Consider the following 17,070-nt stretch of genomic DNA (forward strand, 5'->3'; position numbering starts at 1 on the left):
TAACAGGGGGAAGGGCTCCAGTTCCTCCACTCAAGTCAGGCTGGGGGTGGGGTCCCCAGTCTGGAGCCTTTTGGTTAGTTCACTTGCTTATTTCACAAGACTCGAGCCTTAAGTCAGCTGCCAGAGACTGAACAATGATCCCTGCCCTCTGGCAACTCAGCAGACAGCCCTGTTGATCTAAGGAATCTGTGCTTTGGTTTTCTTATCAGAGGAATGGGGGTACTGTCAGCAAATCGGATGGACTGGTAGGGACTGGGGGAAGGCATGAAAGACTCAGTTCTCCCCCACCTGCCATGTTCTCACTCCTCATCAGAGGACACCGGTATCTCTCGAACAAGGCTGGATGCCTCCCCTCCCCAGCACCGTAACGGCGGTTACTTTACATCTCCATGCATAGGACAGAACAGAGCCCCCATTAACCTCTGTTCCTAGCCAAGCTAGGTCCCTCGCGGACCCTAGCCCAGAAAGTAAACGGAATACCCTAGGATCCTAGGCATATACTCTACCTCCAAGGCAAACACAGCATCCGTAGGAAAATCTGAGACCTCTGCGCCCAGGGGGAACAAAAGGGCACTCGAAGTCTACATGGAGGCCACACAGAGGCCACGAGAGGCTAAAGGCTCGTCTGGCCGAACCAGCACCCCGAGAGTGGGTCGCGCCCAGCGCCTCCTTGCGCCCGCATTGTCCCCAGCGGTACCCAGAGCTACTTCCTTGGTCTCGTGACGCGCCGGGCCACTCCCTAGCCCCGCCCCTCAGGTGCCCATTGGCCAAGCCGGGTTCTGGAGGCGGGGCGTCTACCCGGCCCCAGCCAGGCCCGGGAACCCCCGGGAGGCGGAGGCGGAGGCGGAAGCGGAGGTGGCGGCGCCTGCGGCGCCTGCGGCGGCGGCGTTAGACCCATGGCCGCTGACGCGCGGTCTTCGGGGGTCCGCGCTGGCGGCGGCCGGGGCGCGGCGGGGTCCCGGACGACCTCTTGGGCGCTGTGGCCACCGCTCCCGCCTCTCTCCTTTCTCTTTTTGTTGTTGCTGGCGACGCCCAGCGCTTGGGCCGCGGGATACCAGGTGAGCGCGGCCAGCGAGCGGAAATGTACAAGAGCCAGAGTGAAGCCTCCAGTAGGGTCCGGAGGTGTGGGTGGGTCTGTTTTGTGGGCGCCTAGTGAATGGTTGCTAATATGACAGTGTGGTCTGAGTGAATGCTTTGTGTCATTGAGAAGTCTGGCTGTGCGTGTCTGAGAATGGGGCTGTCTGTGGCTGCTTCCCTTGCTTCTGGACTTTGCTCGCATTTACCTGTGTAGCTGGACGTGAGCGGGCGAGCAGCTGTATGTGTGGCGAGGACTGGTGGAGAGCTGGGAGTCAGCTGCCTGAAGTTCTAGCTTGGCTCCTCCACTTCCTGGCTGCGTGATCTTGGCCAAGTCACTTCACCTCTCTGATCCTCAGTGTTCTCATCTGAAAACTGGAGATAATATCGCCCCCACCCCTCAGGCTGACTGCTTGGTATTTGCAAATGCTTAATAAACATTAGCTACTACTATTATTTCCACAGGGTGTGAATGAGAGGTGCTCTGAGAAGTTGTGTCAGGTGGGAGTTGCATCTGTGACACAACTATGTGTGTCCTCCCTGGGAGGGCCTGGCCCCACCTGAGTCACTTGCCTCTAAATCAAGGCTCACCTTATGTCCTCCCCAACGCCCCACTGCAGCCTGCCTCTTAACCTTGGGGTTACTGACAGGGTATGTGTGTTGTGTTTGGGGTCCCTGGGCAGACATGCCCCAAGGTGGAGCCGGACATGCTGAATGTGCACCTGGTGGCCCACACACATGATGACGTGGGCTGGCTCAAGACGGTGGACCAGTACTTCTACGGCAGTGAGTAGAGGGTGGGGACTGACCCCTAGGACTCCCACGGCCCCTCGGAGCCCCTCGAATTCTTTTTCAGCCCTGGACATTAGGGTGGGGGCAATACCCAGCTTGGGCTCCTGTGTCTAGGATTATGCCCCTTGGCTTGCTGGTCCCTGACTGCCTGACCCCTATTCCCATAGTCAAGAATGATGTCCAGCACGCGGGCGTGCAGTACATCCTAGACTCGGTCATCTCTTCCCTGCTGGCGGAGCCCACCCGCCGCTTCATCTATGTGGAAATCGCTTTCTTCTCCCGTTGGTGGCGACAGCAGACAAATGCAACGCAGGAAATCGTGCGGGACCTGGTGCGACAGGGTGAGGCTGCCCTAAGGAAGTGAAAAGAGGAAACCCAGCCCAGCTTCTGTTTCTACTACTCTGGCTTCTGAGATTTTTATCATACCAAGTGCTGCCTGTATGTGGCTGCACCTGCCTGGAATTTCTCTGTATTTGGAGAACTCCTGTGCGTCCTCTAAGGCCCCACCTCCAGTGAATCCTCTGGAAAGCATGCCATGCCAGGAGGGTTTCTGTTCAGTATCTCTCTACACTGGCCTGGGAGTGACCCCTCTTCGCCTCTCAGGCCTGGGCATGCAGGCAGGTCTTCTCGTCCCCGGCATCACCAACCCCGGCCCCACTCCTGGCCCTGACAGCTGACTTGGACTTTGCCCCTCCCGGCACAGGACGCCTAGAGTTTGCCAATGGTGGCTGGGTGATGAACGATGAGGCGGCCACCCACTATGGAGCCATCATCGACCAGATGACACTCGGGCTGCGCTTCCTGGAGGACACGTTTGGCAGCGACGGGCGCCCCCGTGTGGCCTGGCACATCGACCCCTTCGGCCACTCTAGGGAGCAGGCCTCGCTGTTTGCGCAGGTCTTTTCCTGGCCTCTTGGGCCAGCCCCTTCATTCCCTCTGACTCCTCCCCCGGTCACTCAAGCCCGCCCCTCCCTTCCCTGAAAGTTCACTCACACCAGGCCCTGCCCCTGGCCCTCTGGCCCCTTGAGACCCTGCCTCTTGGGTGACCTGTGAATCCCATTCCTTTTCTGCTCTGACCTTGACCCTTCTCTGCCCCAGCCTAGGCTGACCGCCGCCCACCACCACCGCACCCTCCTGTCCAGCTGGCTCCTCCCCCCCTCCCCGACCCCACCCCGTTTGCTCTGATCCTGGCTCCTCCCCAAGTGGGGTGGCAGGCGATGGCCTGCCGTTTTGCAGCCGGCTTCATTACCTGTGCCATGACCCCGCCTCCTTCCCGTGCTTAGGCTGCGGAAGGTGGAGGTGGGTTCTAGCGTTGGACCAGCTCCCTCCCGGCGCTCCCGCAGGACTTCCGACCCTCCCCAAGTTCAAAATGAATTGGAGGGCCTCCCTGGTTTTAGACCTGGTTTTTCTATCCGTGCTCTGAAGGGGTGGTGAGGAGAGGGCTAGGCCCTTATTTATCCTGCCCTGTCCTGCTCTCCCATCCCGCTCTTCATCCTGCCCCACCTCCAGATGGGTTTTGACGGTTTCTTCTTCGGACGCCTGGATTATCAAGACAGGAGCGCGCGGAAGGAGAAGATGGAAATGGAGCAGGTGTGGCGGGCCAGCGCCAGCCTGAAGCCCCCCGCCGCGGACCTCTTCACCAGTAAGGGGGTGGAGTGGGGAGAGGGCCGCCCCCACGCTCAGAAGGGCCCTGGGCTTGGTTTTATAGCCAGCTGTCATTGTCTTGAAATTCTTAATAATTTAGGAACAAGGGCCCAGCATTTGCACTTTGCACTGGGCCCCGCAAATTCTGAAGTCCGTCCCCTGTGGGGCCTGGCAGGTCTAGGGGGTGGGGCCACCCCTGAGCCTGGTGCGGCCCACAGGTGTGCTCCCCAACATTTACAACCCACCGGATGGTCTGTGCTGGGACACGCTGTGTGCCGACAGGCCCTTTGTGGAGGACCCACTCAGCCCTGAGTACAACGCCAAGGACCTGGTCCATTACTTCCTGCAGTTGGCCACTGCCCAGGTAACCTGGTACCCAGAACCTGTTCCTCTGGTGTACATGCACGGGGCCCTTCCACCGGCCCAGGCAATCCCTAGCGCCTCCTCACCATCCTCGGAGGAAGGTAGTGTTCCTTTCACCATCACTATGCCCTCCTCCTGGATTTGTGTGTGTTCCTGACTAGAAATGCGGACCCCTTCACCACTGCACACCTCCACCATGATCATGAGACAGCATGGCACGGTGCCTCAGTACCCACGTCTGGGTGGTGAGCCCAAGAGAATTACCCAACAGCTTGTGGCTATTTTTCTGTTATGTCCCTCTGCTCTCACGTGACACACTTCCACCCCTGCCCCCCCATGCCTCTGTGCGCCCACATTCTTGACCACGTATATATCGAGACACAGCTGTCCACAGGGGTGGCCCAGGACACCCTGGCCTGAGGACACCCCCCCATCCCACCTATAGGGCCAGCACTACCGCACCAACCACACTGTGATGACCATGGGCTCAGACTTCCAGTATGAGAATGCCAACATGTGGTTCAAGAACCTTGACAAGCTCATCCAGCTGGTCAATGCCCAGGTGAGTGTGCCTACCCCGTGGGCACCTGTGCTTGTATCCCTGGGCCTTGGGTCACGTACATTATTTATGGGTGCTATCTTAGTTTTCTATGGCTGCTTTAACAAATTACCACAAACTTAGTGGCTTAAAACAACAGAAATCATTTTATCTTACAGTTGTGTAGGTCACAAGTCTGACATGGGTCTCACTGGGCTAAAATCAAGATGTCAGCAGGCTGCGTTCCTTCTGAAAGCTCTAGGGAAAAGTCTCCTTGCCTTGTCCAGCTTCTAGAGGCTGCCCACTTTCCTTGGCTCACGGCCCCCTCCTCCATCTTCAAAGCCAGCAACACAGCAGCTCTCTGACCCTGCCTCTGGTGTTACATCTCTTTTTCTCACTCTCACTTCTTTCTCCTCCCTCTTCAACTTTTAGAGACCCTTGTGATTACATTGGACACACTAGATAATCCAGGATAATCTCTCTAGTTTAAGGTCAGCTGATTAACAGCCTTAATTCTGCAGGCTTAATTCCCTTTTGCCATGTAACCTAACATAGTCACAGGTTCTGGGGATTAGGACATGGACATCTTTTGGTGGCCATTATTCTGTCTACCGTGGATGTATCGATGTGGCCTCTGTAAATGGTCTGTGGCTGTGTGGGCGGGCATTCACTCTCCCATCAGCACAGAACCTCGTCTCCCCTCCCCCATCATTTCATCCCCAGAGTTGTCTACTGGCACAGTCTTTTTTATTTTTAGTTTTTAAAAAAAATTATTTATTTATTAATTTATTTTTGGCTATGTTGCGTCTTTGTTGCCGTGCGTGGACTTTCTCTAGTTGCGGCGAGTGGGGGCTACTCCTCGTTGCGGTGCGCGGGCTTCTCATTGTCGTGGCTTCTCTTGCTGCGGAGCATGGGCTCTAGGCGCGCAGGCTTCAGTAGTTGTGGCACATGGGCTCAGTAGTTGTGGCTTGCAGGCTCTAGAGCTCAGGCTCAGTAGTTGTGGCGCACGGGCTTAGCTACTCCACGGCATGTGGGATCTTCCCGGACCAGGGATCGAACCTGTGTCCCCTGCATTGGCAGGCAGATTCTTAACCACTGTGCCACCAGGGAAGCCCTGGCACAGTCTTTAATGTCCTCACCTTCCACGCACTCCCTGCATCGCTGTTTCACCAAAAACAGCTCTCAGTAACGTAATCAAGGGCCTTCCAGAAGACATTTCCCACTCCTCCCCAAGCCCCTGGTCCCTGAGGAGGCTTCAACACCTTGACTACTTCCTCCTGCAAATACCATGTTCCCAGGCTGCCAGAAGATCACACTCTTTTGGTTTTTCTCCTGCCTGCTCCTTCACACACTCCATTTTACTGGAAATGGAGTTCCTTGGTTCAAATTCTGGTTTTCCCACTTACTGGCTCTGTGACCTTGAGGAATGTTCTTAAGCAGTCAGTGCCTCAATTTTCTTATCTAGGAAATGGGCATAATGGTGGTTCCCAGCTGACAGGGCTATTGATGAAAGTTTAATGAGTTCATTTGCATAGACCAGTGCCAGGTAAATAATAAGTATTACGGTTGTTTATTATTATTATTTGGGGCTGAAAATCTGCTGCTGCTTAAGACACCAGTTGCAACTGGTGTTGCTTCTCTAGGAAGCCTTCACCGGGCCCCAGCCGAGCTCTTGCTCTTTCCTCTGTGCTCACAGGAGTCCCCACAAATACCTGTGATGATACATCTAGGCTGACTGTAACCAGCTGACTATCTGTGCAGTTTCTCTCCTCTGCACTTGGCTGTGAATACCGTGAGAGCAGGGCGAGCCTTTGGTTGTAAATTGTGTCCACAGTCCTGAGCATGCTGCAGAATCAAGTGATCATTTGCTCAGTGAACACAGTGTGTGTGTATGTAAATCTGTACATGAGTGCGTGTTCAGGGGTGTAAATGTGTGTTTGCACATAAAGGCATGTAGTCCTATGCACTTCTCTTCATTCACTCAAGTGTTTATTTTTAAAATTATAGTTGATTTACAATATCATATTGTATTACAAATATTGTATTAGTTTCAGGTGTGCAGCAAAGTGATTCAGTTATATATAATTTTTCAGGTTATTTTCTATTATAGGTTATTATAAGATGTCGAATATAATTCCCTGTGTTATACAGTAAATCCTTGTTGCTTATGTACTTTATGTGTAGTAGATTATATCTGTCAATCCTATACTCCTAATTTATCCCTCCTCCCCTCCCTTTCCCCTTAGGTAACCATAAGTTTGTTCTCTATGTCCGTGAGTCTGTTTCTGTTTTGTACATAGATTCATTTGTATTATTTTTCAGATTCCACATATAAGTGATATCATATAGTATCTGTCTTTCTCTGACTTCACTAAGTATAATATTCTCTAGGTCATTCAAGTGTTTATTGAGCACCTACTGTGTACGAGGCACTGGGGACACAACTCGAGCAGAACAAACATCCTTTAACTCACGGAGGTCACCTTCTTGTTCCTCCACCTCCCTCAGTTGAAAGTGAGCCTCCATTCATTATAACAGTTGTGTCATCTGGCAATAACCTTACAGTGCTGAGGAGTTGTTATTCCTGTCCTATAATGTCATATTTAGTTTTTCCATGAAAGTTTTAAATAATAAAATTGGAATTATTTAAAGTTTAGTAAAATCTCAGGTTTATTCTTGCATCCCTGAAATTCTTTCCAGGCTGGTAATATTTAGCTTCGGCCAACATTCATTTTCACACTTGGCCATTGGTTTGCACTCAAACTGTGTATTAAGAAAGAGAATCTGAACCGACTGGATGCATGAATGTGTGCACGTGTGTGTGTAAGTTTGTGCACACTTGTGGGTCCCCCCCTCCCCGGGCTCCTGAGCTCACACACTGACACCTCCCCGCAGCAACAGGCCAACGGGAGCCGCGTCAATGTTCTCTACTCCACTCCAGCCTGTTATCTCTGGCAGCTGAACAAGGCCAACCTCACCTGGTATTTGGGGGGACTGGGGAGCCTGGGGATGGGTGGCATGCCCTGTGGGTCATGACCCTTCCCTCAATGCTGCTGCCGTTGCAGGTCGCTGAAAGAGGATGACTTCTTCCCTTACGCCGACGGCCCCCACATGTTCTGGACCGGTTACTTTTCCAGCCGGCCTGCCCTCAAACGCTATGAGCGTCTCAGCTACAACTTCCTGCAGGTAGGTGGGCGCCAGGCTCAAGGGGGTGGCTCAGGGGTCCTGACAGACCTGGTGCCCCAACATACCCCCTGCTCTACAGGTGTGCAACCAGCTGGAGGCGCTGGCAGGTCCGGCAGCCAACGTGGGACCCTACGGTTCCGGAGACAGTGCACCCCTCAGTAGGTGTCCAGCGGGTGAGGGGACGGGGGCCAGGCTGAAGCTGGACTCCAGACCTCCACTGCCCCCTCGAGTCCCTTCTTTTTTTTTTTTTTTTCGAGTCCCTTCTTAAAGCCCCTAAGAACCCAGCCTGCCAGCACATGACTTTTCACGTCTCCTTGGGGTCGGGGGCCGAGAGTCCTGCGGAGACCCCACCCGGCTCACCATCTGCCTGCAGATGAGGCGATGGCCGTCCTCCAGCACCACGATGCGGTCAGCGGCACCTCCCGCCAGCACGTGGCCAATGACTACGCTCGCCAACTTGCCGAAGGCTGGGGGCCCTGCGAGGTGCGGGGGCGGAGCCTGGGAGAGGCGGAGACAGGAAGGGGCAGGCCCTGGAGCAGAAGGGGCGGGGCCAGTACGGGGCGTGGTCGAAAACAGCGGAGTGGTGTCTGGAAGGGCTCGTGGGGCGGGGCTTGTGGAAGGAGGGGCGGGTCCTGGGATGGGAGGGGCGGAGAAGGCAGGGGCGAGGCTGGGGGCGGGGCGGCGAGGAGGAGACGCGCTTGGAGGCCGGAGCATACCTTCCACTTTACGCGCCTCCCCAGGTTCTCTTGAGCAATGCGCTGGCGCGGCTCAGTGGCTCTAAGGAGGACTTCATGTTCTGTCGCAAGCTCAACATCAGCGTTTGTCCGCTCACCCAGACCTCAGAGAGCGTGAGGCGGCCTGGACGGGGAGGGGCGGGGCCGGGGGACCGTCCCGTGGGTGGTGGGTGGGACGGCAGCGCGGAAAGGAGGCGGGGCTGATGGGCTCTCGAGGCCTCAGCGGGTTGCTAATCACTCTGGGGCGAGATCACTGGGGGCTCAGTGAAGCTGCGGCAGGACGGAGACCAGTGCACCACTTGGGGGTTTGAATCACCCAGGGACGTTGCTGCACATGGTGAGTGGGTTTGCAGAAGGCGTATTGTGACCCATGCCTGCTCTGATCCTCCCACCCCAGTTCCAGGTGACCATTTATAACCCCTTGGGGCGGAAGGTGGATTGGATGGTGCGGCTGCCTGTCAGCAAACACGTTTTTCTCGTGAGGGACCCCAGTGGCACAGTTGTGCCCAGCGATGTAAGGCCACTCGACAAATAGTTTTCCCTGAATACCACAACCCATGAATACCTAACCCCTTGGAAACCTCCCGCCATGGGCATTTCTCCCTTCGCCCCATGGACACTTCCCCCAGGTTTATTTCCCTCCGTGGATCTCTCCTTCCATGGATACCTCCCTCTCTTGGATACCTCCCCCTCCATGGATACCTTCTGCCCATTACTGTCTCTTCTTCTGAAAATCTTCCCCCTCTACCCCTTAATATCACACCCCCTTGGGAACATTACCCCCTCTCATGAGTATCTTCCCCCCCCTTTTTAAAAATGTATTTTATTTATTTATTTTTGGCTGCGTTGGGTCTTTGTTGCTGCACGTGGGCTTTCTCTAGTTGCGGCGAGCGGGGGCTATTCTTTGTTGTGGTGTGGGGGCTTCTCATTGCGGTGGTTTCTCGTTGCGGAGCACAGGCTCTAGGCGCGTGGGCTAAAGTAGTTGTGGCACGCGGGCTCAGTAGTTGTGGCGCACGGGCTTAGTTGCTCCACAGCATGTGGGATCTTCCCGGACCAGGGCTTGAACCCGTGTCCCCTGCATTGGCAGGCAGATTCTTAACCACTGCGCCACCAGGGAAGCCCTCTTCCCCTTTTAAATATCTCCCCGTGAAAAAATTTCCTGTTTATGAATATTCCCCTCATCCTGGAAGGCCTCTTCCCACTAACCTCTTCCTCCCCCAAGAATCTGTCTTTCCCTCCCTCCCCTGTGTCAAGGATCTCTTCCTGAATTTACTCCCTCACTTCTCCCACTTCCCACAGTAGCTCCACCCTCCTAGTGGATTTTTACCACCTTATGAATCTTTGCAATCGTTTTTTTTTTTGGCCATGCAGCTTGCAGGATCTTCGTTCCCCAATCACAGATCAAACCCATGTGCCCTCTGCAGTGGAAGCACAGAGTCCTAACCACTAGACTGCCAGGAAATTCCCTCTTTGCAATCTTTAACTCAGCATTTCTGACACTCGCATCCCTTCTGCCCAACTCCTAAATTTCCTCTCCCCATCCTGGAACTCTTTCCCTTCCTCAAGTTTGACCCCTCCCTGTATGTGTGGTGTGGCTTTGTATGTGTACTCGACAGCTTCTTGACTTGGTTTCCATCCTCCCTTACCCGAGGTGGTGATGATTCCCAGCTCAGACAGTCAAGAGCTGCTTTTCTCAGCCTCAGTGCCTGCCTTGGGCTTCAGCATCTACTCAGTAACCCAGGTGCCTGGCCAAAGCCCCCAGGCCCACATCCACCATCCCAGATCCCAGAAGCCCTGGTCTCGTGTCTTGGTCATCCAGAATGAGGTGAGACCCTATTCATATCCCCTTCCATTCCTGGGTGACAGATTTGAGATGTGGCAGTAAGCCACATGGACCCTGGGTCAGTGGGTCTTAGGTTCATGGTCTAGCATCATCAGCCCCCCATTGTGTGTCCTCAAGTGAGTGACCGTCTTCCTTTGAGCCTCAGTGTCCTCTCCTGGGGCTGTTATGAGGACCCAATGTAATCATGGGTGACACTTGACAGAAATGTCAGAGCTGATGGAGGTAGGGGTTTGCAAATTAAGTGAGGCATGTCAGAGACTTGGGGGAGGGAGCTGTGTGGCCATTTGGGGGAAGAGGGATCCAGTCAGGTAGGGAGCAGCAGACACAAAAGCCCTCAAGTAGGCAGGTGTTGGGTGTTCAAAGAACACTCAGTGTGGCTGAAACAGGGTGTTGGGGTGGAGGTGATAGGTCAGATCATGTGAGCCTTAAGGGAAGGCTGAGGGGAGGACTCTGGCTTTTACTGTGAAGGAACCATGGGAGAAACAGGGTTGCATTAAGACTCTTGTGGGTCCTAGCACTTTGGCCTTTGTGGGTCCCTCCTTCCATAAAAATATGTTAATTATATTTCATGATAGTATGGATATTAACATGAATATTAACCATGCAGAATTCAATATAATATATTCATTATTATTTCATTCAGGTTTTCTTCTGAACCTAAAAGAAATAGAGATTTATACCTTTCCATGGGCCCTAAAAATCTTGTGGGTCCTGGCACTGTGGTTCCTCTGTCAGTTGCATAAGCAGCCTGGGTCCCGAGCAGATGGGCTGTGATCTCACTTCTGGTGTTACAGGCACCTTTTGGCAGTTATGGGGGGAAAAGACTGGGCAGCGAGCATGGAAGGTGGGAGATCAGGAAGGGGTTGGCTGCAGCCCAGGAATGCCATTGAGGTGGTGAGAAGTGGTCAGATTGAGGGTAAGGTAGAAAGTGGAGCTGTTCAGATTTGCTAAAAGAGTCAGAGGTGAGGAGTGAGAGAGAGAGAGGAGGGAAGGGTGGGTGATTCCAGGGTTTCCTCCTGAGCCCCAGGAAGGATGAAGCTGCCGTTGGCTGAAGCGATGGTCATTAATGTCTGTCCACCCATTTCTCCCCAGTACATCCGGGCTAGGTTTGACCCTGACTCAGGGCTCTTGATGGAGTTGGAGAACCTGGACCAGAACCTCCGGCTGCCTGTTCGCCAAGCCTTCTACTGGTGAGGGAGGACCACCAGGTCAGGGAACAGGTGTGAGCAGAGCTGGGGTCCCTTGCCTGACTCTCACCTGCCCTGGCCCCAGGTACAACGCCAGTACAGGCAACAGTCTAAGCTCCCAGGTCTCAGGTGCCTACATCTTCAGACCCAACCGACAGCAACCACTGCTTGTGAGCCACTGGGCTCAAACCCACCTTGTGAAGGTAAGGGGTTAAGACTGATGAGTGGGCACTTGGGGATGGGGCATGTGAGGGGTGTGTGTGTGGAGGGTGGTGTGCCACGTGTGCAGTGAGGGGAGGATTTACATCTCCAACAAATAAGAAGGCTAAGACCCGAGGGGAATACTTTAGGATCCTCCCACAGGGTTGATATTCATGGCTGGTTGTGTGACAGTCACGCCATGGAAGCACATAGAAAGGCATTCACATCTGTTGTGAATGTCAAGATTATACTTAGCTTTTGAAATTGGGGGTGGGATGCTCCCATTTGGCCAACAGATAGGGAGAGCCAGGGGTAACTGCTTGCAGATTTCACCAAGGATCTGTGGTAGGAGGGGATTTTATCTGGGGTGGACATTTAAAGGTTCACACTTGGATAGGGCTTGGGTGATTCTAACTTAGGGTGGATATTTGAGGGTGCATCTGGCTGGGAACAGGGGCTCAGGCTTGTGGGGTTTCCTGGGGCCTCTCGTTGACGTTTCCTCTTAGGGTGGGAATGGGGCAGGTAACGGAAAGCCTCACATTTGACATGATTCTCCTTGAGGTGAACACCTGCATACCTGGGTCACTGTATGAGGATATAGTTTTGCTTCCTGTAACAGGGTTACCCAAATTAACCATGCCTAAAACAAGATGGAAGTTTCTTTCCATCTAATGGAAAGTCCGGGCAGGTGGGATGGTTCAGTAGTCATCTAGTCTTCTATTGTTTTTTATTTTTTAATTTTTTAAAATTTTTGGCTGCTTTGGGTCTTCATTGCTGCGTGCGGGCTTTTTCTCTAGTTGCGGAGAGGGGGGGGGCTACTCTTCATTATGGCGCGCAGGCTTCTCATTGTGGCGGCTTCTCTTGTTGTGGAGCATGGACTCTAGGCGCGCGGGCTTCAGTAGTTGTGGCACTCGGGCTCAGTAGTTGTGGCTTGTGGGCTCTAGAACACAGGCTCAGTAGTTGTGGCACATGGGCTTAGTTGCTCTGTGGCATGTGGGATCTTCCTGGACCGGGGCTCGAACCCATGTCCCCTGAATTGGCAGGCAGATTCTTAACCACTGTGCCACCAGGGAAGCCCTAGTCTTCTGTCTTATTGCTCTACCCTCCTTAGCATTCAGCTTCCACCTCATGGCCCAAGATGGCTGCTCAAGCTCCAGCCATCACATTTGCATTTGAGCCAGTGGAAGAGGGAAAGGGGCAAGGAACATTGTTCACACCACTTTGACTGAGCCAAACATGGTCACGCAGCTACTCAGAACCTCAGGGAAGACGAAACAGTACAGTCTATTCCCAGTAGCCATGTGCTAAGCTAGAATCCTGTTCTAAGGAGGGGAGATAGGGTAATGATGGGCAGCAAGCATGTATGCCAAACTCAAAATTTACATGGCTATGACTGCGGTACAAAGTGTGGGCATCACACCTAGGCAGGTGGGGGAGGTGGGTGGGGCTCCCAAGCTATCAGTGGGGTTGACCCTGATGTAGGCCTTTATGAGCTTCACAGCAGGGGTGGACATTTGCAGGGCTTACCTCTGCTCAGCTGCACGCTTACACCTGCCCTTCACCCCCATGTGCTTGCAGACAGCCTTGGTGCAGGAAGTGCACCAGAACTTCTCAGCCTGGTGTTCCCAGGTGGTTCGTCTGTACCCGGGACAGCGGCACCTGGAGCTGGAGTGGACGGTGGGGCCAATACCTGTGGGGTGAGTGGTGGAGGCTGGGAGTGGGGGCTGAGTGAAGGGCAGAGTGGAGTTAAAGTGAGGCTCACCACCTTGCCATCCCATTGGGTATAGTGATGGCTGGGGGAAGGAGGTCATCAGTCGCTTTGACACTGTGCTGGAGACAGACGGACTCTTCTACACTGACAGCAATGGCCGGGAGATCCTGGAGAGGAGGTGGGGTGATTGGGGGCACTGAGGGGTGGTCTGTGGTCTTTTGGGGCCCAGGGCCAGTGGGGGCACCTGCTGATCCTAATGAGTGTGGGAGGGAGAGGGTGAAGGGGGAGTGAGGAGTGGGTGAGCGGGTAAGGGGAGCCAGACCCCGGGCCTGATCAAATCCCACCCCACCCCAGGCGGGATTATCGACTCACCTGGAAGCTGAACCAGACTGAGCCAGTGGCGGGAAACTACTATCCAGTTAACAGTCGCATTTACATCACGGTACCCATCCCCCATCCTGCTCCCCACATCTTCCTGACACCCCTTTACAGAGCAGGGGTTATCTCTCATTCTTAACATCTCCCAACGGTTCTCAGCAGTCTCCACCATCCTTGTGGGGCCTGCCTGGGGGCCAGGGCTGGCCGGCAGTGCAGCCCCTCACTCACCCCTTGCCCCCCAGGATGGGAACATGCAGCTGACTGTGTTGACTGACCGCTCCCAGGGGGGCAGTAGCCTGAGTGATGGCTCCTTAGAGCTCATGGTGAGTGGTCCGAGCCCCATCTAAATCAGGGTCCTCCTACCAGTTCCCTCCCTGGCCCCCTGCAGGACCTTGAAGCCAGTTTCTGTTGCTAGGTGCACCCCTCCGTTTGTGGTCCCCGCTAAGCGGAGCCCTCCATTCCTATGTGAGACATTTACTCCGTGCTTTTATCCAACCCTTACCCAAGCCTCCCCTCCAGGCCCTGATTTGCCCTATCCACGCCCCCATTAGATCCTTACCTCCCGCTGTCCTAGTACCTTGTTAGGTCGGATCCCCACTTCTACTGGGGACCCCCTGCCAGACATTCGTCCTCATCCGTTCCACCCCAATCTTCAATTTTTCTTGAAATTCCCACTTGCTTTTGCCCAATTTCTGGCCCAGAAATTGGCTAGAAGGACCCTCACCCTCTCCTGGCCACTCTCCCCGCAGGTGCACAGAAGGCTGCTGAGAGACGATGCACGCGGAGTAGGGGAGCCGTTGCTGGAGGAGGGGTCGGGGCTTTGGGTGCGAGGGCGCCACCTCGTGCTGCTGGACAAGGCCCGGACCGCGGCCGCCGGGCACCGATTACAGGCGGAGAAGGAGGTCCTGGCCCCGCAGGTGGTGCTGGCCCGAGGTGGCGGCGCCCCCTACCGCCTCGAGGTCGCCCCTCGCACGCAGGTGAGGGGCGGTGGGGCCGGCAGAAAGAGGACCCGAAGGAAGCCTGCGGGGGAGGGGCGGGGTTGAGGGCGGATTTACCTAGGCTTAACTGGGACCCACCTCGCCTGCCCCTACCCGTCCTGGGGAGGACGTATGCTAGTCCAGTCCCCTTAGCTCAGCCCCGTCACCCCGGCAGCCTCAGCCCGGCCCTCTCGTGTACTCACCTCCTCCAGCCGGGTCTCTCCACTCTTCCTCCGCGTCCTAACTCAGTCTCAGACCAAATCCTTTGTGCCCCCAACCTGACACCGCCCCGTTCCCTCATTGGCTCAGTCCTGGGTGAGCCCCGCCACTCCCCGGTAAGCCTCGCCCCCTCACCGCGGCCTAGGCCAGTCCCTCCACGCCGGGTCTCCGCCTCCTGACCGCCATTCAGTCCCGCCCCTCGTGGCTCAGCCCCGCGCCACTCTCCCGCAGTTTTCGGGGCTGCGCCGAGAGCTGCCGCCTTCCGTGCATCTACTAACATTAGCCCGCTGGGGAGCGGAGACGCTGCTGCTGCGCTTAGAGCACCAGTTCGCCGTAGGGGAGGACTCGGGCCGCAACCTGAGCTCGCCGGTGACCTTGGACTTGACGGTGAGGAGGGCAGAGGTGGGAAGGAGACCGGAGAGAGGCGGGAGGGGAAACCCTAGCTTTGTCCCAACACAGCCCGGCCCATCCACTGCCCGCAGGACCTGTTCTCCGCCTTCACCATCACCGACCTGCGGGAGACCACGCTGGCGGCCAACCAGCTCCGGGCCCACGCCTCCAGGCTCCAGTGGACACCAAACACGGGTGGGGGCCTGCCCGGAGCTGGGGGCCGGGTGGGAGGTGTGGGAATGTTGACCAGGTCCAGGTATAGAGCTCGAGGGCCTGAGTCGGTCGGTGTTCAGATCTAGGTTAGGAGTTTAAGGGGCTGAGGTGAGTCCAGCAAATTAGTGGTAGTTCTTGAGGGTTTGAGAATGGAGTGCAGTCCCAAGAACAAGATTTGAGAATCTCCGTCGGTTTCTAGTTCCAGAGGCAGGCGTTGGCTTGACGGTCCTTGGGGTGGGGCTTGTGGGTGTGAGGATGGTGACCAGACACTGGGGAGGGATTTGGGGATCTGGGGGTGGTATCTAGGCCCTGGGAAGCAGTTGAAGGGTCTGCGAGTGAGGCCCTGGGGGCGGATTTAAGGTGGTATGTCTGTGTTTAGGACAGGGAGCACAGGGGTGGTGTGGGGTGGCATATGGGTGTTAAGGCAAAGGAAGTCTACGTCCCTCACTCCTTCTCCCTTCCACTTCCAGGCCCCACACCCCATCCTTCTCCTTCCCGGCTGCTCTCCACCACCATCACGCTACAGCCCATGGAAATCCGTACCTTCTTGGCCTCAGTCCAATGGGAAGAGGACAGCTAGACCTGGTGGAGGCAAGATTCCCCCAGAGCCTGAGCCGGGCCCTCCAGGGGCGGGGCAAACTCTCCCCCTTCTCTTGCTGCTGCTACCACCAAGGAAAGCCATTAAAATGCCACTACCAAGAAAAGACTCAGGTCAAGGTGTAACTGAGCGTGGGTTTTTTTTTTTTTTTTGAAGGCAGTGGAATTTATGACCCAGAAAGGTCAGCAAACCCTTGACCCAAGGCCTTGCAGGAAGACCACTTGCTGGTTTGAATCCTCTCACCAGAGTCTACACGATTCACACCCCATCTCACCTATCACTCTGCCCTCCACTCCTGCTTCACTCCTCCGTCCACTAGGGCTGTGACACAGCTGTAGTTTTGTTTTGTTTTGTTTTGTTTTTTGCCGTGCCCTGCGGCTTGTGAGATCTTAGTTCCCGGACCAGGGATTGAACCCGGGGCCACGGTAGTGAAAGCGCCGGGTCCTAACCACTGGACCGCCAGGGAAGTCCCTGACACAGCTGTTTTGAGAAGCCACTAAGGGTAGGCTTGTGCTGGCTTGTCCTGGGTCCTGGAAGCCAGACATACCCCAGGGCCTCCCATACTCTACTTTGGGGCCCTGAAGGTGGGGAATCTGGGACGTCTTGGGGTGGAGGAAGACTTAGAGGCAGGTCCCAAAGTGGGGCCTTGGACAGGTGGGCTGGAGCTTTGGGCCTCCCAGGAGACAGGTAGAGAGCCTGGTATACCCTGGTTCTGGTGTGTTCTGGAGTCTGTTACAGAGAAAGGAGACCTTGGGATGAAACCTGAGGTTTAGAGTTGAAAGGAAGTAACTTGCCCTCAGTTGATACAGTCTTGTGTGGTTCCCTTGAAGGCGTCTGGAGTCTGGGAGGGCATGTCAAGCCCACCTGTAGGCCATGTAGAGAACAGTGTTTGGATGCTCGGGCCCCTGATTCTCAGATGTGCCTCCAGAAAATATTTCTACATCCCCCTTGGTGGGAGAACAGGCATGAGCCTGGGCTGGCTTGGACACAACCCCCGGGCAGAACACAGATGGGGTCTAGGT

General features: G+C 55.2%; 1 protein-coding gene across 1 annotated transcript; it reads left to right on the forward strand.

Moving 5' to 3' along the window:
- The first annotated feature begins 851 nt into the window (after positions 1-851).
- Positions 852-16,173, forward strand: MAN2B1 (mannosidase alpha class 2B member 1). Its single transcript, XM_029217226.1, has 24 exons — positions 852-1,058; positions 1,758-1,860; positions 2,034-2,207; positions 2,570-2,763; positions 3,376-3,508; positions 3,729-3,874; positions 4,319-4,435; positions 7,307-7,392; positions 7,477-7,597; positions 7,677-7,755; positions 7,971-8,080; positions 8,338-8,445; positions 8,729-8,845; positions 9,983-10,156; positions 11,267-11,364; positions 11,447-11,564; positions 13,141-13,259; positions 13,350-13,451; positions 13,628-13,715; positions 13,894-13,974; positions 14,401-14,628; positions 15,079-15,234; positions 15,330-15,432; positions 15,921-16,173. Exons 1-24 carry the CDS (start codon positions 897-899, stop codon positions 16,028-16,030), a joined length of 3,027 nt encoding a protein of 1,008 aa, XP_029073059.1. The 5' UTR covers positions 852-896; the 3' UTR covers positions 16,031-16,173.
- Positions 16,174-17,070: the final 897 nt, after the last annotated feature.

The sequence above is a fragment of the Monodon monoceros genome, unplaced genomic scaffold (assembly GCF_005190385.1).
Source record: "Monodon monoceros isolate NGI ecotype Baffin Bay Population unplaced genomic scaffold, NGI_Narwhal_1 Super_Scaffold_12, whole genome shotgun sequence".
Classification (NCBI taxonomy): Eukaryota; Metazoa; Chordata; class Mammalia; order Artiodactyla; family Monodontidae; genus Monodon; species Monodon monoceros.